We start from the raw sequence: 22,440 nt of genomic DNA on the forward strand, positions 1-22,440 counted from the left end.
CATAGCCTCTCTAAGAAATTCACACGCGAGCACCACTTTGTTGTTGTTCCCACTGAAATTCTTTTGTCCCGCTTCAACAGGTCAGAAAGTCAACATAAAGCGACATGATTCAAACAAACTAAAACATTTCAGAGGTAAATTGAACAGGAAAAGTCATTCAGATTTCTTTTAAGTAGCATTAAATGTGTTAACGACAAAATCCATAAAGCTAAACAAAAGCTCATTCCTCTGGAATCGGCAACATTCAAAATTAGACTCCTATTTACAAAACTATTCAATGCAAAGGAAAAACAAAACAAAACCGGAAACTCAATTCAATATAAATCCTTATATCTTTGAAATTAATAAATAAGTTACCCAGTCAACCAAAAAAGTCAAAGCTAACAAAATAGAACATAAATTATGCAGATAGAACGAAAGATCATGAGCATATTAAGTCCTTGCAAACTACATCACAAACAGTATTTCAGACGCGGCGCTTCAGGATGCAGTACCTCTCTGTGGCCACTAGACAAAGGCAAAGTAATGTGTGGCAATGCATTTTCATCCATCTCTTTTTCAGTGTAAACGCAACATTTATATAGAATAAATGTAGTATAAACAGTCGAATCATGTTATATCTTTGCCACTTTTTTGATTTCTTTTGATGGTTGTACAATACTTTCCATTTTGAGAGGACTTCCTGCGCATCCTAAAAGTGCGGCCCACTAAATCATCAATTCAACACTCAATGCTGTACAATTATTGCTTAAAGGGGCAGAGGGGACTGGAGAAGGACTTCTAAATGTTCAGCACCATTTCAAAAGCTCATACATCAGCCTGAGACGATCAAAGGAGAGAGAAATAGGCAGATTGAGAATGACTTGAGGGGAATCCGAAGACCAGTGTCAGGGCTGTAGAGGGCCCGGACACTCATGCTACAGATGTGATAAGAGGTAGGGTGGGGGAGAGGAGAAGAGCTCCTGGACCTCCGACTATCCGTTTCTGTGCTTCCTCTTGAAACTGTTCATGTTGAAATGCTGTCCAAAGTAAAGCAGTTTCCCTGTGCTGATGGATAATGTGTCGTATTATGTGTGATTGGTGAAATGAAAGTGAGCTGTTAAACATACCCTGTCTGTCACCTAAACGTGCACAGTGAGTAAGAGAACTGTGTGTGATAATAATCCCAGCGTATAAAGAAAAGCAGCGGTGTTGATTCTTTCCTCCGTCATGCTACAGGAATAAGCCTTTATGGTGGCTCATTTTGAACATCTTCCCAAACCTCTGTTTAGCCATCGCCTGTCCTTTCTTAGGACGCTTTCCTGCAATAAAACCACAAAAACAATAGTCAATACAAGCGTGTTCTCTGAAAAACTGTTGCAAACAATACTGATAAAGCCACTGTTTCTCAGAGTCAGAAATTTGCATATGTTGAGAAAATATATCGCTAGCAAAGCATCAAACTGACATACTGAAGTAAACTTTGAATCGCCCGTGAAAATCCCCCAAATCCAAATTTTTTGGAATGATTTTGTGAACTCCCAAAACTGTTTTATTGGTAAATGTCACATAAGTGGGTTAATGATAAAATTAAAAATAATATAAAAAAAATCCTTTAAAAATGTAGTTTGGCAAAACTAATTTGGCAAATAAAGGGTTTCTAAGAAACAACAACACAAATACTATTATTGTTTCTATGATTGACTGTTTTTCTTTCTAAGAAATGGTAATGAAGGTTGGTCTGCTCACCTTTAGTGGCCTGGTTGCTGATGGGTGTGGGGTTGGGGGCGTGTCTTTTGGAGGGGTGGAGGGGAGGAGAAAGTGAGCTCTCTCTATATGAATCTTCCTCTCCGAGACTCCCGTCCTCTCCCTCGGGGCTGCGGGCTGCGGAGCAGGGTTCACTGCTGTCCCACGCGTCACTGCTGCTGCTGCTGTTACTGTTCCCCTGACTGGACCACCAGTGCTGCTGCTGCTGTAACATATCGCCCCCTGCTGACGCCCGCTGACACAGCAGCCCCGCCATAGACAGCATGCCCTGAATGGCATCATCCGTGCTCGGTGAGGTAGGACGTTCTCTGTGGGGAAACAAGTTTTCAATTTTAGCACAAACAAAAAGAGAAGGACGTAACTGTGCTAAGTTTCTCAGGACAGCCGTACCGTTTTAGCGCTTGCTTACGGTGGCCGTGCTGCCGGCCGCTCAGATGCTCCACAAAACTCCCTGAGTCTCTCGTGCTTCCTCCATCCTCTTCCTCAGAACTCTCTGACTCGGAGCGTTTCTGTTTCAAGAAAGTGTGATAGAGAGCATTAAGATCAAGTGAAAGGAGGTGGTTCGCTCCTGGGAAGGACCTCATCAGTACCTCAGCCGAATCTTCAGCTTCGGACTCCGAGTCACTGTCTGAAGACGTTACATGTGGCGACTCTGTCCTGAGCTCTGTCTGCACAGCTAGACCTGAGAGATGAGAGTCACACACATTTCCTGTTACATTATAATCAATCACTGGTAATATGATGCTTGTGTCTGGCTTCAGTATTCTGGAAGCTGCTCACTGTGATTGACTGGTTTCTTGATAGTGCAGTGTAATCTTAATTCATCCTCACGCTTTTCTTTTGTCCCTTTTTCTTGTTGGCACATCGACATTCTTTCCAGTTTGATCCCGTGTTGATGGTACTGCAACATTTCCACTGCAGTGACTTTGGCTGCCACATTACTGACAGGAAACCTCTCCCTGTGAGGAAGAACGACACACTTCATGAGATGTTCAGAAGAGAAAAAGCCTTCAAAATATAACATTCATTTATTCATTTCATTACTATATTACAATAAACAAATGTTTGGGGTTGGTAAGATTATGACGATGATGATTATTATCATCATCATTACTATTATTATTAACTTTTTAAAAGAAGTCTATTATGTTCACCAAGAATCAACGTATATAAAAACTGTAATATTGTATCACAACTTAAAATAATTTTTCTATTTTAATGTGTATTTAAAAATTTAGTTTATTTAGTTTCTGCATCATTCCTCCTGTCTTCAGTGTCACATGATCCTTTAAAAATCATTCTAATATTCTGATTTACAGCTCAAGAATCATTATTTATAAATAATATAATAGACGGATAGATAGATCTAGTCTATAGAAACTAGTATTAATCAAACCATATCACATTGAGAATTACGAAGTACCAAAGTTTTAGTAGTCGATATACCAATACCAGAGAAATTATACTATATTATTACTATTGAATTCCACACTGTATATAAAAAAGGTTCCATAATATAGATGTCTACATGTTGAACGTGTACATGTACAAGAAAACAATGACATGCAACCATTCAATGATTTCTCAATAAAGGACCCTCACCGCATAATTTTGCCATTACATAGCACCAGGCGCAGGGCGTTGTCATGAGTGCCCTCAACAGCTACTGCAGACACTTTCTTGAACTTGCCGTTCACTTTGGAGCTGAAGGCTGGGTCCTGTTACAAGAGAAGAGAGGTGTTTTTACTGGAAACGAGTAATAATTGCATGCTGCTAAAGCAGTGAACATATCCAATACCAAGGTGAAAATGTCCTCTACAACCACAGTCATATGATAAGGAATGATAAAGGCTAATGACACCGTGGAGAACGGACAAGACATTTGAGCTTAATGCTACAGTGCATTAAAAAAATAAAAACCACTCACCACCTCAGGAGGCCCGACCTCCAGTCTCTTTAAAACCTCCAGCGTGTGAAGCTCCAGGACATCTAAGTTAGAGGGCAGCTTACGGCTGTGATGATGATGATGATGAAGGTGGTGTTGATGACGGTGGTCTCGTATCCACCGAGCGGCCCGTTGTGCCTGATATCCCTTCTCAAGTGATGAGCGTGATAAAGAGCACTCAGCACTTCCCTGAGATTTTCCAGCTTTATTTGTTTCACCCTGTCAAAGAAAACACAGCAAATCAACGTAACGTCTAGGAGCTGCTTTAGCAGCCATGTAGAATCAGCCATTAAATTAATGGGCAAACATATAAGGAAAAAATAACATTTATTTGGATTAAGATTAAATATATTTGACATTTTATTTAAAATAAATTCTACTATATTTTGCAAATGAAAGAAAAAACATTTCCAATAACTTATTTAATAATTATATTATAAATTTACTATATACTAAAATTACATTTGCATACAATTTTATAAAAACATTAAAGTGAAATGAATGTCATTAATTATTCACCCTCATGTCGTTCCAAAACCCTTAAGACCTTCGTTCATCTTCAAAACAGAAATTAAGATAATTTTGATGAAATCCGAGAGCTTTCTGACCCTCCCATAGACAGCAACACAACAGACAAGTTCAAGGCCCAGAAAGGTAGTAAAGACATCATTAAAATAGTCCATGTGACATCAGTGGTTGAACTGTAATTTTATGAAGCCACAAGAATATTTTTTGTGCACATAGAGAACAAAAATACCAGCTCTATTTAACAACAACTTCTCTTCTGTGTCAGTCTTAGCCACAATGTCACATGGACTATTTTAATGACGTCTTTATTACATTTCTGGTCCTTGAATGTGTCAGTTGCATTGCGGTCGATGGGAGGGTCAGAAAGCTCTCGGATTTCATCAAAATTATCTTAATATGCGATCCGAATATATAAACGAATGTCTTATTAGTGTGGAACGACATGAGGGTGAGTAATTGATGACAGAATCAAAACCTGAGCGTTACTCAATCTCATCAAAACAGCTCCATTTTTTCCGGCTGGTCTTACCTCCAGGTAACGGATCTCCTGGGTCAGAGCTTTAATGAGTCGGCTTGGCCTGATATGATCTGGAACCTCACTGTTGGGTTGAGTCAACTGCAGAGGAGAAACACAGTGAAAATGAGCATGTACAACAGCCACAGGAGTCTTCCCATAAACATAATGTAATGGTAAAAGCGGACATTCTCTCACCTCCCGCCTCAGCCATGTCTTCAGTGATGAGATTAAAGCTTTCACTCCGTCCACTAGATAACCCTGAGGTTGACATTTATCCTCCCGCAGCTCTGAAACACAAACATGTTTCACTCGGAATCTTCCTTTGATCATGATGCTTTATTTACAACTACATGTATGCAAGGAATAATTTACAACGGACCACTGAATTACTGAAAATCCTGCCCTGGACTAAAGAACTGCATGAGTAGTCCCATCTCACTCACCTTTAAGGGTCTCCAGAAGGTTTTTGGCCACATACCAGCAGATGGCCTCAAAGTATGGGAACTTAAAGAGATCTGGAGTCTTCAGTCTGCGTTCCATCTCATAACACCTGAGGGAGGTAGTTCAATTACAGCAGGAATACATTTAGAGATCTGAATTTAACTATAGTGACAGCAACAATCTAGTGAAGATCAATCAAAAGGATATATATTGAAAAATTAATTCAGGGTTTTACCTGAGCTGCATGCCTATGTTTAAGTTATGCAAGAAGTTCCCACCAAAGGCCATGGAGTCCTGTGAAGTGAGCACCGCATGGATCCAACCTGTAGAGGGCAACAGAGATCAACATCCAGGCCTTTGAAAGTGAAAGTGACATTCAGCCAAGTATGGTGACCCATACTCAGAATTCGTGCTCTGCATTTAACCCATCCAAAGTGCACACACACAGAGCAGTAAATACACATACACTGTGAACACACACACACACACTCTGTGTGTGGCACCTAAGTCGTGTTATTGCCGGCCTGAGATTTGAACCCACAACCCTAGAGTTAGGAGTCACCACTAGGCCACGACTTGTTGAGCAGACCTAGTTCATTTTCACAGTTTCACTTAAATATAGAAGTAATAAAAAAAGATACAACTAAAATATAAAAATATTTAATACAAACCTTTCAAATCTAATTGAATAAAAATCGAAATACAACTTTAATATATTTTTTGAACCATTTAAATTAATATTAAAACCGTGCTGTCAAACGATTAATCACAATTAAATTGCATCCAAAATAAAAGTTTGTTTACATAGTGTGTACTGTGCATATATATATATATATATATATATATATACAGCACAGACCAAAAGTTTGACACCTTCTCATTCAAAGAGTTTTCTTTATTTTCATGATTATGAAAATTGTAGAGTCACACTGAAGGCATCGAGGGCTATTTGACCAAGAAGGAGAGTGATGGGGTGCTGCACCAGATGACCTGTCCTCCACAGTCACCGGACCTGAACCCAATCGAGATGGTTTAGGGGTGAGCTGGACCGCAGACAGAAGGCAAAAGGGCCAACAAGTGCTAAGCATCTCTCGGGGAACTCCTTCAAGACTGTTGGAAGACCATTTCAGGTGACTACCTCTTGAAGCTCATCAAGAGAATGCCAAGAGTGTGCAAAGCAGTAATCAAAGCAAAAGGTGGTTACTTTGAAGAACCTAGAATATGACATATTTTCAGTTGTTTCACACTTTTTTGTTATGTATATAATTCCATATATAATCCCACATGTGTTAATTCATAGTTTTGATGCCTTCAGTGTGAATCTACAATTTTCATAGTCATGAAAATAAAGAAAACTCTTTGAATGAGAAGGTGTGTCCAAACTTTTGGTCTGTACTGTATATATATATATATATATATATATATACAAAGAAATATATATAAAGAACTAATTTACACCACGGATTAGTTATGAAAACGTTAATGATTTCAAAGGGGGTTGCATCTTAATATTTTCTGTAAAAAGTTAGAATTTGTTGAATATTAATTTGTGGCTTTGCCTGTTTTTAAGGAGCACTTTGCCACCTGCTATTTTAAGGCCGTTTAGTAAAGCGCTGCTACTCTGATGCTTTTGACTGGTTCTCTTGTATGAAGTTGGAGCACACCACGTCTATCAATTACATCAATCCACACTGCTGCTGAAAGCTTTAGACTACAACCTGTGAACAAGTTGATTAATTAGGAATTTAGAAAAGTGATCAAAAATGTAAATGTAATAATAGTTACACTACTTATAATTAAAATAAGTTAACTTGTAATCTGTAACATTTCCAAAGTAACCTTTCCAACACTGTTTAGCCTTGACATTCACAGACATCAGCAAAACAGTGTACACACACACACTTCACAGCAGTAACCAGTGTGTATACAAAGACATACAAATACACATCAGCGAAAGCCAAATACAGAGTCACCGCACACCCACACTGACAGAAACATCACTGTTATCTCTCTGTTTAACTGCATGTGTACTGGCCACCGCGTGCATACATGATGCTAAACAACAGGGGGATTTCTGCTTCGTCATGTGTGACGTTCTGCTCGAGGGGGGAACCCACACGCTCACTTTCACACACCACAAACACACATGCTGTGATAATGAATCCCTGCCCCGAGTAGAGCTGCGTCTACTACCTCTGCAGTGCTAAAAAGACCATTTACAGCACTCTAAATGCATGCCGAATTTACACAGCGCTTCTGAAGGGTGATTAAAATAACACCCATATACTTTTCATTCTATATTCTTTCCATTCGGTGAGACGCATGATAATTGCATCACAGCCCCTTCAGAGTGTTTTTATTATGTTTACCACGTTGCTCAGTGAGGAACGTTTGCCGACACTATAACAAGGGTCAACGGTGTTGGACACTGATCCACATTTTCCTGGCAGGAGCTTTAGGAAACGGCTTGAGATTATGTTCACCTTGCCGTACCGTGTACATGTGTTTCTACGAAAGCACACATCCTATTTTGTGTCGTGGGGTCAATCAAGGACACACAAGGTGTGCTGTTATTTAGGTCAATGACAAATAAGAGAAACAAAAAAATAAAAAAAACTACTTCTCGTGGCAATGTACTCCTTGTATTCCTGTTGATTTCATATGGTTTTGAGAAATATTTACAGAATTTGTTGACACTAAAAATGTCATGTGGCGTAACCATCAAATAAAAAGTAATACCATTTTTTCCCAATACACCTTGAACATGCGAGTAACCAAATCTTAATCATCCATTTCAAAAAAGGTTTATAAATGTATGTTTTAATGTTTCATGACATAACAAATATCATGAACTATTAAATTATAAATATCATTGCTTTCTGGGAAGTCACACCGCATGACATTTTACAACCTGAACTCTTCTTTTCTTGCCAAAAATGTTTAGATATTTTAAGAGACTTATTGACCTTGACACACAGTCATGAGGGACTTTATGAAATAATCTCTTGTTTCTAGATGTTGGTTGCATCACATGATTTATGATAATATTATAAGATAATGGCAACCAGCTGAGGTTTTCTTTAAGACCCTCATTATTTTAAAGATGATTGTTTCTTTGATAAAGACAGCTGTAGAACCCTGGCCTTTTTGACATTATATTTTAATTTGAACCTTTCAGTAATAACTTAAAATTCATTTTAACTAATTTTATTTGGGCAACTAAATAAAAACTGGGGATAATCTTTTAATGGACACTAAAGACGATACGGAAGTTTGGCCGATTCTGTGTCCTCACCAGGGGGGAGGAAGATGGTAGTGCCCTGCTTCACCACACATTTGTAACACTTGTCGACTTTATCCCCGAAGAATACTTCGCTCTGATTGGGTGATGAGCTCCAGGACTCATATAGTGCAAGGTTAGCCTTAGTCGGCTTGATCAAGTAGAAAATCTTTTCTCCCTGCAAAAAAAACGAACAAAAGCAGCCTTATCAGCGCTTATCACTTACATAACAGTAACACCACATGACTGGATGGCGATATACAAAAGTACACTTCATAAAACAGATTCACGTCATCAAACAGGCCTCCGTTCTTACCCAGAGAACATGATACCACACTGAAGTTCCTCCAAAATCGATGTGGAAGTCCGTGTAACTGTTTTTCATCCCTATGAGGCAATATTTCTGCACAAATGGTTTGGGGAAGAACGAGTCCTCAGGCCAGTAGTTCTCCACCCAGGACATCTTCTGCACAATTTCAGGAACCTCCACCAAATCGCCCATCCTAAAACAGATCAGAAACACACAAATCAATCTTCCAACAAGCATTTGCGTGTGTTGAATGTAATGAAACGACACCTATTTGAATGCTAATTAAGTCTGATCACTCTGCAGTCTCAACCAGTAATAAAAGGTTTCCCACACAGACATACCTTGTATCAGAGAACTCCAGGCTGATGAGATTCAACACTTTTGGTCGTTCTGGCTGGTAGTAATACTTCACAAACTCTCCCAGCTTGAGCTTGCTGTCTGCCTGCCTTGCGACATCAATCACGTCAATGACTTTATTTGCACCTGGAAAAAGAAGGTGGGATATTTTTAAATTGGGTGTGTGTTTACAGGACGGATCTATAATCTATAATTCTCTGTTATGTCGGTTTCACAAACACAAAGTCAGTAACCAGGCTTTTGAGAGACACAGCTGCAGGGCTGCAAATCAAGAATGACAGCTGAGGACCGGAAACAGCGCTGGACAGCTGGCGGTGAAGTGACTGCAGTCCCTCAACACACACACACACACACACACACACACACACACACACACACACACACAGCTGGCCAGAGTCTGATGATAGGGACCAGCTGTGGGACCAGTCCCACAAACACATAAATGAGAAAGACTCCAGGCCAAATTTGGGAACCGGACATAACTGCAAAACTTGAATCGAAGCTAAAAATGTTATCGTCATCATTTATTTCCAGTGATATTAAATTCAAATTCTGTAGACAACATTTTAAAAGGCAAGGCATTTAAAGTCCACCCCAAAAAGAGTCATCATTTATTTATCTAACATTATTTTATTATTATAAGTGAACGGATCAGTGTTTTTAGTATTTTATAATAGTATTTTATAATATTAAATACTATTATACTATATAAATACTATTATTATAATTTTAAAGTATATATATATATATATATATATATATATATAAATAAAATAATTTGAAGTGGCTTAGATTTTTATATTTTCAGTCCAATTTCAGTATGTTTTAGTAATTTTATGTGCTTTTGTCATTTTCATTAGTTTATAATTATCTTTAACTTTTTATTTAAAGTTTTTTTTATTTCAAATTTAAATTCCAAGGCAGCATTTCTAATTGTCACTGAAGTTAAGTTTTTCATCCAATATTTTAGTTTATTTTAGCTTTATTATTACATTTCAATTACAGAAAATTTGCTTAAAAAGACAAAAAAAAGTCATAAATCTAACAACAGTCAACAGACTGAAATTTAAGACAGTTCCAGTCCCCATTAACTTTCATTATATAGAAAAGAGCAGCTTGAACACTCCCCAAACCCTTATTTTATGCTCCACAGAATATTCCAGATTGGGAACGACATGATAGTGACAGAAATTTTAGGTAAACATACCTTTGACTTCAGTTTAAAATTGTTCTGATAAGTAATGTGGCACACAACTGGTTAAAGTCTGAAAGTCTGACCACACACACAAAAATATGCTTCTCTAAATTTGGCCATATATGGAAGGATGAGTGTTTCTTATGGTGTTTTTTTATCTTTTCTAAGAAAAGAAAAGCAGGTGTAGGGAAAGAAAAGAGGAAACGACAGACAGAAAAGGTTAGGGGTCTTTTGTCTGTGCCCAACTGGCTGTGTAACATGATCTGATGAGTGGCCCACTCCCCCCATGCTTTCAGTCTCTCGCTCTCTCACACACACACACACACACACACACACACACACCCCTCTTTCCCTTGACACCTGTTACTATTAAAACACTTCCATCTTAAAGATCAGCGGTGTGTGAGAGAGGGAGCCATGTAACATAAGCGTTGAGATGAAACAGCTCAGACTGACTGTGCTGTACAACAGCGTTGTAACTGGAGATGAAATGTTTAAGGCCTAATGTAAAGGAGAGAGAAGATAACCTCCACAGATGTACAGGAGTTGGGTCTAAACCCATTTGCTACCGGCACGGACGGATAAACACAATCACAATGCCACTCGGTAATCTCATGCTTTCCAGTCCAATGTGTTTGAGTAAAAGGGTGTATCTTCATCTACATGGGCACTTGGGTGCCCACCTCAGAAACTTTACCATGCCTTTATTTATTTTCCTTTTTACGGATGGATTTTATTTTACGCTTCACTCAGGCTATGAAAATCACAGATTTAAATCATGATTGAAAAAACAAAGTAGTCAATATAATATAATAAGCGTTTTATTATGTGCGAGTGCATATATTTACTTATTAATAAAACATATTTGACAAATAGAAAGTTTAATAGAACAGTAAAAGAACAGCATTTATTTGAAATATATACTTTCGCATATAAATACAAGTGTGTATACATGTGTGTGTATGTATACACAGTACAGACCAAAAGTTTGGACACACCTTCTCATTCAAAGAGTTTTCTTTATTTTCATGACTATGAAAATTGTAGATTCACACTGAAGGCATCAAGGTCTATTTGACCAAGAAGGAGAGTGATGGGGTGCTGCGCCAGATGACCTGGCCTCCACAGTCACCGGACCTGAACCCAATCGAGATGGTTTAGGGGTGGGCTGGACCGCAGACTGAAGGCAAAAGGGCCAACAAGTGCTAAGCATCTCTCGGGGAACTCCTTCAAGACTGTTGGAAGACCATTTCAGGTGACTACCTCTTGAAGCTCATCAAGAGAATGCCAAGAGTGTGCAAAGCAGTAATCAAAGCAAAAGGTGGTTACTTTGAAGAACCTAGAATGACATATTTTCAGTTGTTTCACACTTTTTTGTTATGTATATAATTCCATATATAATTCCACATGTGTTAATTCATAGTTTTGATGCCTTCAGTGTGAATCTACAATTTTCATAGTCATGAAAATAAAGAAAACTCTTTGAATGAGAAGGTGTGTCCAAACTTTTGGTCTGTACTGTATATATATTATACACACACACACACACACACACACACACACACACACGTAGGGGTAGGAGTCCAACTGTGTTATTGATCTAATTGTGTCTCTTTTGCTCTAGTGCTCCACTTGCCAGACACTCTCTCCATCTGTTATCTGATAGACAGTAAAAGCAGTGTGCACACTCTTACCCACGTAATGCTCCACATCGCTGGCAGAGAATGAGGGAGGGGGCAGTTTAAGCCCCAGTCCATCCAGGTCATGGACCACTATGGGGTAATGGAAGCTCTCCCTCTCCAGGTAGCGCTGGGTCACCTGGCTCCCCTGCATTGGCACCAGAATCTCATGGCCACTTTGAAACAGCCAAGATGCACAGAGATCATTGTAAGTTGTAAGTCTCATCAGGTAGGGGCAAATTCCAAAGCCATAACTAGATGTAACTAAGTGACTGTGACTATATCCTAAAAACACATTAGAAGTCAAAGTAGGAAAGTTCAAGGTCTAATCAGGTGTTTATCCAGAGGTGCATGTACCTGGCAAAGCTCCTGGCCTGGAGTTGCTGTACAAACACAGCAGTTCCTGCCTGAACGGGACGTGTGCCATCAATTGGCTCAGTGTAGTCATGCCTGTGCCAGTTGTTGCGTTTTTTCACTGCGGAAGAGAAGGAAACATTCAAAAGACTGATCCTGGGACACAACCAAAGCTATTTAGAAACGCGTGTAGATGCACACACTTACTCATGTAGGGTCCATGGATGGGCTCACAGTTGGGACAGTGATAAACATCGATATCAGCAGCATGGTGCTCCACTACCTGGACACAACTAAAACACACACAAAAACAGAGAATAAGTACCCTAATATAATTCCGCCCCAACTATATGAATGTTGCAGTACCCACTAGCAAAGAACACAAACTAATCTAATTCTTAAAAATGTTAATTTGAGGTTAGCCAACATCCTTTTAGCCACATAAATTTACTTTTCTTTGGATGAGAACAGATCACTAAACATCAATTTATACACTAATACAACAATAAAACAGAAATATCTATAGTGTCAAGTTAGGGTTGGGTGATAGGACCAAATTCCCAGATCACGATATGAGTATTTCACGATATATATATATATATATATATATATATATATATATATATATATATATAAGTGATCACAATAGTTATTTTTTCCTTTAGATATGGTCTTTACAATATCAAAATATTTGATTCCATAGAAATGTCTTAATTCTTGTCACCAGTGTCATTACCACAAAAAACTAATACTAACCAAAAACAAACAAAAAAACCCTGAGGACAAGTAAACAGAATATGGAACTAATTACAAGCAATAGGACGAAAAAAAAACACTACAGTAGAATAATCAAATAATAATTTCGACATAAATGGTTTCATCAAATGTATAAAAACGCTGCATAATCTTGAAACAACATTGTCGACACCAAGCTTCGTTGCCATTTCTTTCTGGGAAATGAATGCTTTCTCTGAACATTTAAAGTCTCTCCGCAAGTGATCGTACAGGTGTGGATATATCTGTGTAACTCAGCTATTTGACACTCCAGTGAATTCATATTGCTTGTGACTAGGCAAGAGATACTGTTCTCTCTTGCCTGACCTCCGTTGAATGAGAAACGAACCAGAGAAGGAGGAGAAAAGAAAAAAAAAAACCGCACAAAGAGGGTGGAGTTTCAGAACAAGGACCAAAAGAAACTCAAAGGTGTTTAGGAGTCCAAACGAACTCCCCCAGAATGTTTGCTTTGGTCAGCTGTTTTGAATTGCCAAAACAAACTCAAAACTAACTTTGTTTAGGCTTGATTTTGTTCGAAATGACGTCATATCAGTTCGTTCTTCGATTTAGTTTGAAGTATATCGGAGCCTTTATACTCACTTCTGTAGATGTGGCTGATCACGAATGATTCGCATGAACATGAAACACATTTAAGTAGATCGGAGGATGCATTCTAGGGCTGCACGATTAATCGAATGCAATTAATTGCAATTGTCATGCACATTTTGTCAGTAGAGCCGGTTTTGTGATTAGCAATAAATCTCCATCACATGTTTTCCTGTGAAGCAGCATTTACTACACAGTGCCGTAGTTCTTTGACAATATGTAAAATCGCGTTTATAACCGCAGATTACATAATTGTAGGATTATGAAATCGGCGAAATTGTTAGTGATAATGACAGCTGTTTGCGTATCTTTATCTGTATAGTAAATGCTGCTCCATCTGAGAGCACATTAAAATACCACATTAAAAAAAAAGAAGAAAAAAAAAAAAAAAAAACCTTAATAATGTCAGTCGAGAGTTTAAAATAAATACTTATGTGAGATGATGTGGCTTCTTAAACAGAATAATTAAGGCACACAATATTCCATTGTGTTCTCAGCAGTGATAAAGGCTATTTCGATTAGCTTGTGTACATCAGCTCCAGAGTCGAAACAATGGAGACAGCTCACTCAGGGCGGGTCTAAGGTAAACGCTACTGTCAATCATCAATCGTGGGAGGGCCTGGGTCTGTGTGACGTCACAAAGACAGGCATCTGAGAATGGCTTGATTTGAGAAAGGGGAAATGATTTAACAAGATTTATATATATAAAAAAAAAACACTGGGTGGATCTTTATCATTATAGGGTGGTTGTGTACACATACTGCCAACACGCATTTAAGTTCAAAGAGCTTGTAAAAGAGAATGTCGCATACAATGACCCCTTTAAATAGCCTGTATATTTTTTCTTATTACAGTTACAAAAGTGTTTTAGTCAAGAGCTTTTGTTGTTTGCTTAAACATGAATGACAGACAGCTGAAATATTATACTGCGGTCACTTTAAGAGCTGCCAGATCCAATATATTGTTATACGTGTTTTCTTTCTCAGCTGTTTGCTTTCACTTAAGACCTAAACACTCTGTTTACAAAGATACATGCAAAGACAGGTATTTTGACCGATATAAGTATGTGCATTTAACCGCTCAAGGTCTAAAAAGTGGCAAAATATCTGTAACATACTATGTACTAATGATCTGTGAGCACCGTCTTGACATGCATGCGCATATAGCGAAATAAGTTCCCTTTTGCTGCTGTGCCGATTGCATTTAAACAGCTTAAAATGATTTGTTTTAAAAATGAAATGCATAAACATGCAAATGATACGTTTCCACTGGTTAAACGTGTCTACCTGTATATCGCTCACCCCTAATGTAACCAAACATAAAACTCACAATAGTACAATCCAAAAGATTAATGAAGTAGATGTGAAGAAAGAACCACACATATCATCATATGAACATAGTATAAACAAAATCAATGTATGACCAGATACCACCACATTACTCTATTATATACTAAAGTGGGTCACCCGATGAATGGCTGTTTGCAGACACCACTTGTGCTACATGACTAGTGAGGTTTTATTCGGAGTAAATGTCAGTGATGTAGAGACAGCTGAATGTTGCATGGGACAATGGTGTTACTATCTGATCGTTTTAGAAAACACTACAGAATTGTACATTGTTTACAACTGTGTACGTCAAACATTGTGTGGGTGGGTGATGATACATTCAACAGGGCGTTGCATCACAATTGTGGGATTTCCACCGTCATCCATGTCACTCAAACCGCAGGCCAAATCACCTCGCCAAACAAGCCAAACCGCAACCACAAACATAACGCTCAGCCACCCACACAAACACACATTCCAGAGGTTCGTTTCAGAGTCACGCTGCCAACCATGTGAAATCAGCTAGCTGAGTTTTGACAGTCCAGCGACAAGAGATTTATTGATGCTAAGATGAGTCAAACAACTGGGGCCACACAGGAAAACACAGAAAAGTGCTGACACTCACACAGATGCGTTTACTGATGCCTACTGTGATATTTGCTCTACTTTTCCTGTCACTTACATATCTCATATATGTTATACCATACTAAATGGTGGGGGGGGGGGGGAACAACTGCAATACTAATTCAACAGAATTTGTTACAAAACATAAATTGATCCTTTTAGCTGAACACAACAACCCTTGAACTTAGCCCCTCGTTCAAATTCTGCACTTGCAGTCTTGTGTCCTTGTCTTGTATATGTCTGTTAAGTCCACAAATGTGCAAATTTGCAGCAACTATGCACCCTCGATACACTCTTTTACTGCGGCCACACTGGTGCAGACTTCACAGCAGACTACCACGCAAAAGTCTGAGGCAGTGCATCATATATATATATATTGTTGCCCTGACACAAATGGTGCCCTTAAAGGGATAGTTCACCCAAAAATTCTGTCAATTAATTAATCACCCTCATGTTGTTCCAAACCCGTAAGACCTTCATTCATCTTTGCAACACAAATTACGATATTTTTGGTGTTTTCTTTGCACACAAAAGTATTCTCGGAGCTTCATGTAAATAAGAGATGAACTACTGAGGTCACATAAAAGGGCACCTATTATGCCCCTTTTTACAAGATGAAATATTGCTTTTGGGTGTCCACAGAATGTTTCAGCCCAAAATATTCAACAGATCATTTATTATAACAGCTGGAAAATGTTATTTTTGGGGTGCGTCTAAAAAAAAAAAGAGAGAGAGATTTTGGAGTGCATCGCTTTAAATGCAAATGAGCTGCATATTCCTACCATGTTTCCAGAAGAGGGCATCGCGTATAAGTCTCAGCAAATAAACAGCCGGCAGAAGCAACATAATGGAGCGAGAGAAACGGTTTTTAGCCGTACATATGGGAAGCCTAATGCACTGAAAGTGGGACGAAACAGAGTTACAGAGCTCGCACCGCACTGACCCTTCATCAGCGCGACTGAACGAATCTCGCGCTACGAATGGCGCAAAATAATCTCACAAGGGTGGCGCTGATCAGTTAAAAATACTAAATGTATGCATACAAATACGGTTAAAATGCTAAGCACTAAAACAACATCATTCACAAAGAAGTCTGGAGTGATACACGTATTTAGGTCGATTTTGAGGCACATTACCTAGAAAAATAGAAGTAATCCACAGCGTCCTCAGCAGCTCAGATGTCGGGAGAAAATTAAGACTCTTATTTTCAGTCTTATATCAAACACAGAGCATTGGGATTGCTTGCGAGACATTGTTGACGTTATAGCTGCTCCAATGCGGAGATAATGGAGGACCACGTACAACTGCTGAGGGTGGAAACTATACCAATGCAGGGCTGTCAATCAAGCCCGTGGTAGTTCCTATGGAGGGTCAAAAAGCTCTTGGATTTTATATATATACAAAATTCAATAAAAAACGTAATTTGTTTTCTAAAGATGTACGAAGGTCTTTGCTGGTAATGAAGAAGCTGGACATAGACGCATGTTCTGTAGATTGCAGGATATTGCTGCAATCATGTATCACAAGAGCAGTTTAACTCTTCCAGTTCCCCAAATGGAGTCTTACTTGATTTCTAATATTGCTGCAGTAAACTTTGGCTCTCTCTTCCTTTCTCGCCATCAGAATAGAATTAACATCAAGAGTGGATACTGTGCTATATGGGGCTGTTAAAATCAGCAGGGGACTTGAGCAGAAAGGTGATTCTCCTCAAAGAGACAGCCTTTGAACACAGGCAGAGAACTGAATGTGCTACTGTCTCAGCTTTGATCTCCTCATTATTGCAGGAAACAGCCAGAAAAACCAGTAAAACCAGGAAGCAGAAAGCTGCTGTCATGCCAGACGAGGTCTAGCTGGTGCTAACTGTTACTTGGCTTAATCTTTATATTTAGGCCAATACCATCAACACTATTCAGTTGGCAACAGTCCTCCCAATGAATGTTTTTACCATATTGTTTGATACTCGCAGGTGTGTATGGACCATCATTAGAAAAGACCATCTGTCAGACATTATGACAGATGGCGACATTTACCAAGGTTGATATTGTCAGTAAAGTTCGAGAGAGATTACAGTGTGGATCCGTACAACTGTGGTCTAAAACCATTAGATTAACAATTCAAAGCCTGAAGATGCGATGATGAATTCATCGGATGTTTGTCTATTATCCCTATGATTCACTTGGAATAAAATCCAAGTCTCCAAATGAGATGGCTTGAACCAGTGCCACGACTCCAGCTCATGCTGGTATCATGCTCCAGCTAGTCACCTGGGTATCACAGCCAGACAAGCGATGACACACGAGCAGATGGGGGAGGAAAGGTTTAAGGATGAATGACTCTACACCCACTCTTCTCCTCAGCTTCTCTCCTACGTGAACCAGACAATGAGGGAGACAACAGAGCGCTCGGATCCTGTCACTCAGTTGATGAATGAACTGAAGTTCTCAGCAGTTTGGACAACATAAAAACCAACACAATTCAATCAGCTTAAGGGAAATATAAAAGCTGTACTTGTTCCATACAACCAAAAAGGCTCCTACTATGCACTACTGAATACACAATCCCATAATGCTTCAAAGTCATGTTAGAATAATAGCATTTATGAGAATAGTCCATGTGAATGGCACAACAATGTCATAATAACAGCCATCGAAAAGCTCTTTGAGCACCGACTGCACAAGAACAAAAACTTTTTGGTATAAGCCCAACAACTTTTCATTGAAAAAGTTGACTGTATAAAGTATTTTTGTGTGTTTTGCCTAGTTGTGGTGAAGAACAGCTACACCTAGATCTTTACTTCTCCACTTTTCCATTCACCCAGCTTCACTCACATTATATGCCTGGCTCATTAAACAATCTTCATCTGATTGCATTCTCCCCATGATGCTTTTTTATATACCAAGTGCTCCATTAATCTCCCTGCCTTAGTTTCATAACACCATGTGAAGCAGGTCAGTGTGCCACATGCCTGGAGTTTAGTCAGACTTTCTGTCACCTGAGTAACTGATTAACTACCAACCAGAGAGCCAAAGGCACAGAGAAAGTGTTAGTCAGGAACCCTCTGATTCATTTTCTCTAGTGGCCAAACCCCAAAATACAGTGTGTACTCATAAAACTGGAGTATGATTCGGACTTGAGTAGAAAAACAGAGTTCTTACTCACATTACTACCTTGGACAGTGGCAATAGTGAAAATCAAATACAAAAGTAAAAAAAAAACATCATCTAACTTATTGTCTGTATACTTCCTTAACAAATAAACCTGACAGTTTTATTGGATTAACCCACAACAGAGCAGGCAGGGGTCAACAAACCAGGCCCTGGTAAATCAACACTAATCTTCAGGGCGTCTCCGGTCTGGAAGCGACTCACTAGGCTTTTGTTGAGACTCAGAAGCACATTTAGGATTTAATGAGACATAATGAGTCGAACACCAAAACATCCTCGCAGACCCAGGGACCAGAGGAGGGAAAGTATTTTAACATTGCCTTTACTTGCCCTCTTTCTCTCCATAGCTCAAGCTTGTCAAGAGTGCACACATTCAAGTTAGGCATATTGTTGTGGCAGATACATTTTTAAGAATGATCCGCAAACAGCAAGAAAGAGTCAAGCTTAGGCCAGTGTCAAGCCATTCTTTGTGTAATGCAGAAGGATTCCCAACTATGAGCGATTCGGAGCCAAACAAGTCTGTATTTGTGAGAGTAAAGCCTTAGATGGGGTATACATGCACGCATCTGCTGACCCCGTGTGACCCTTAAGCCTTTCTTACTTGGGAATCCTCCAGCTAGTATACCTCCAATATTCTTAGCCCAATTCTTGCTAGAAGTGTTTGTAAGTTGATTGTAAGAAAGGGGAAGAATTTAAATCAGGCTAAATGACTGGAGAAGTCCGGCATACGTCACTAAAATCTGTTATTTCACCAGAAGTTCCAAGTTATGTTTGTTCATAATAGTTTGTAGGTTCGGGAGAATTTTCATTTTAACTTCAAGGCGAGTTTAATTTTAAAGTTCAGGTGGACCAATGGTGAAACACCAAGCCTATAAATAAACCAATGCATTCTTGAAGTTTCCAATTGAAACTAAGGTTTAACAGGCCTCTTTGACGACACTCGGATCCCCAGAATTGGTTTTCTTTCAGTCTGAAAAAGGACAAAAGATGGTCTCAACCTGAGCTCTTTCCAGACTGCGTATTGACCTTGCAGCTCCATCAATCAGCAGATCTATGGCCACCTAAACTCACCTGTAACCCTCAAAGAGCTGAGGTCTCGTTAAACAAATCTCGACCAACTCTCCAGATGAAACGTCTTCTAAAGAGAACGAAGCGTAAAATCTCATGATGCCCTCAGGGTTAGATTCACAGTCTCTTTTAAAGTAATTGATTCACAGGTTCAGACATTCACCTCACGTGCGTTTAGACAGACATCCTCATTCTGCCACACTTTCCGGTGTCTGAACTCTACCCGAGAAGTTTCACATCTCTGATTTGGGGAAGATTGTGTCTTTTCAATCCGGAGAGAAGTGACACACAGAGCATGTGGTAACAGTTTTGTGCGTCACTGACGCTGCGGAAACACACTCGTTCCCTTCACTTCTTCTTCTGGCCTGCAAAGGCGCCAGTCTTCGTCTCGCACTCTCACAGGGTTTCGTGAATCTGGCAGCTCCACAAAGTTATGCAAGACTTAATTCTAAACACCCGCAGAACCGCTCATTGTTGTACTGGCGGCAACTTCGCAAGACAGGAAGGGAAGCTCAGCCTTGGCTCATTTACAGAGAAGATTCTGTCCTGAAGCTTAAAGGCACCTACCTTTGGCAATATGCCAAAAATGTTCGCATGCCGAGATGGATACGGTTTTGTTTTTTCTATCTGCTTACCAGAAAAATACTTGTTCTGCCAAGCACTAAAAATGCTCATATTGCATAACTTGTCTTGCCACACAAACAATGTGTACATTTTTTTGGGCACAATCAGACATGATTATCATAAATACACACACAGTATATGCATACCTGTCAAAAAACAACTCAGTTTTTTTTTTTTTTACATATGAACCTATATATATGTAAAATTGAAGTTCAATAAACTATACTACCTTGATCAATATTTGTAAAGAAACTCACTCAGTTGAGGCAAGTCTCAAAACAAAGATTAAAACTTTGGACTAATGACCATATAAATCATTAAAAACGCATAATTTAAATGAGAAACATTCTTTTTTTTTCAAGTTCAGCACGTCAAGCTCAAGCAGATAGATGATTTAAACGTCTAACGTCAGTTTCATAACACACATACAGATGAGCCATGTGGATTTTGGCAGCTCACTTCTAAAGGAAGACAGAAAAATCCAAAGGACTGTGAGAGACAGGTTGTCTTAAAAGTTCCCTGTACACATTTATCACAGAAACATTTGACAGAAGTCGATCAATAACGCTTAAATCATATTCAAGTCGAGCGTGATCTCGTACCGTCATATTTAAATACCCCCATCGAGCGTCACCAGCACTTTCACGACAGCCTTGATTTACAGCCAAAATACCCCCGTGGCAAGGTGGCCTGTACATATCAACCGATCCACATCTGTTAAGGAGGCCATAATTTACTTACCTGCCGTGGAACCAGTCTTTACAAATGTCACATTCGATCATAAACAGGTTAAAATCATAGGGCTGCCGGCAAACACAGTAGAGCGGGGCAGCCGCCATCTTCCTAATGTCCCTAAACAACGCTGAGCACTGTTAGGGGCGGGATTAACGTCAGCGGAATCTCCCGAAGGGAAATAGGGGCGTGGTTAACACGAACGGAAATTGCCGAAGGAAAATCCGACACCACAGCGCCTGCTGCCACTGCAGACATGCGCTCAATCACGAACACTTGGAGGTTTTAATGAATGAAGATTGTAGGCGTACTACTTTTCACACAAAAATCTATTCATACACTGAACTGCTGTTAAAACATTAATAGTGTCTTGAGTTTTCATTTTTCTGATCCAAAAAACACCAGGTCTTGACCTTCAGATCCCAAGGCGAGACAATAAAAGTAAAAGCAGGTGTATATAATATTTGCATTTCATTTACATTTAGTCATTTAGCAGACGCTTTTATCCAAAGCGACTTTCATAAATACATACTACATGCTTTAATCATAAATAAATTGTCAGAAGACTGACAGAAGCTATCTACGACAATCCTCTCTATTTGAATTCATAATCAGCGTGCTGCACGTGTACTACGTGATCAGCGGCGTTCTGTGACGTGCGCAGTGGCCTGAGGGCGGGGCTACGCAAAATCACACACACACACACACACACACACACACAGGCTGATACCACTGGGCAAATATTCCTTTCTTTCCTTTTCTTTCTTTTTTTTTTTGTTGCCCTAAAGCGTTTTATTGTCATGGCGGTACAAACAAACAGGAAAATGTTACATATAAATGTTAACACTTAGGCCTACATAATAATAAATAAATAAATAAAAGTAATAAATACATAAAAATAACATTATTGTATAATAAAATAAATATTAAACGGCTATATTACACAAATAATTACAAATATATTATGAATACACACATACATATACATTTTTGAATGTAATACAATAACACTGTTTCCATAACACTGACAAAATACAAATAAACAACAAAAAACATTGCTTTATGTACAATAAAATATCAAATGACAAAATTAACACAAATAGGCCGTGATACTAGAAGATCTAAATGAAGAGGGTGGAATAATGAGATATGTCCCGTCTTCTTCATG

General features: G+C 39.0%; 1 protein-coding gene across 1 annotated transcript; it reads right to left on the minus strand.

Annotated features, from left to right (window-relative positions):
- Positions 1-588: 588 nt before the first annotated feature.
- LOC132105876 (lysine-specific demethylase 7A-like) lies at positions 589-21,420 on the minus strand. Its single transcript, XM_059511358.1, has 18 exons — positions 21,282-21,420; positions 12,560-12,645; positions 12,356-12,473; positions 12,014-12,174; positions 9,109-9,250; positions 8,774-8,960; positions 8,473-8,635; positions 5,413-5,500; positions 5,180-5,286; positions 4,932-5,023; positions 4,749-4,835; positions 3,674-3,910; positions 3,349-3,464; positions 2,527-2,705; positions 2,337-2,428; positions 2,137-2,255; positions 1,729-2,054; positions 589-1,301 (listed from the first exon to the last, which is right to left on the minus strand). Exons 1-18 carry the CDS (start codon positions 21,377-21,379, stop codon positions 1,213-1,215), a joined length of 2,487 nt encoding a protein of 828 aa, XP_059367341.1. The 5' UTR covers positions 21,380-21,420; the 3' UTR covers positions 589-1,212.
- Positions 21,421-22,440: the final 1,020 nt, after the last annotated feature.

The sequence above is a fragment of the Carassius carassius genome, chromosome 26, assembly GCF_963082965.1.
Source record: "Carassius carassius chromosome 26, fCarCar2.1, whole genome shotgun sequence".
In the NCBI taxonomy this organism is placed as follows: Eukaryota; Metazoa; Chordata; class Actinopteri; order Cypriniformes; family Cyprinidae; genus Carassius; species Carassius carassius.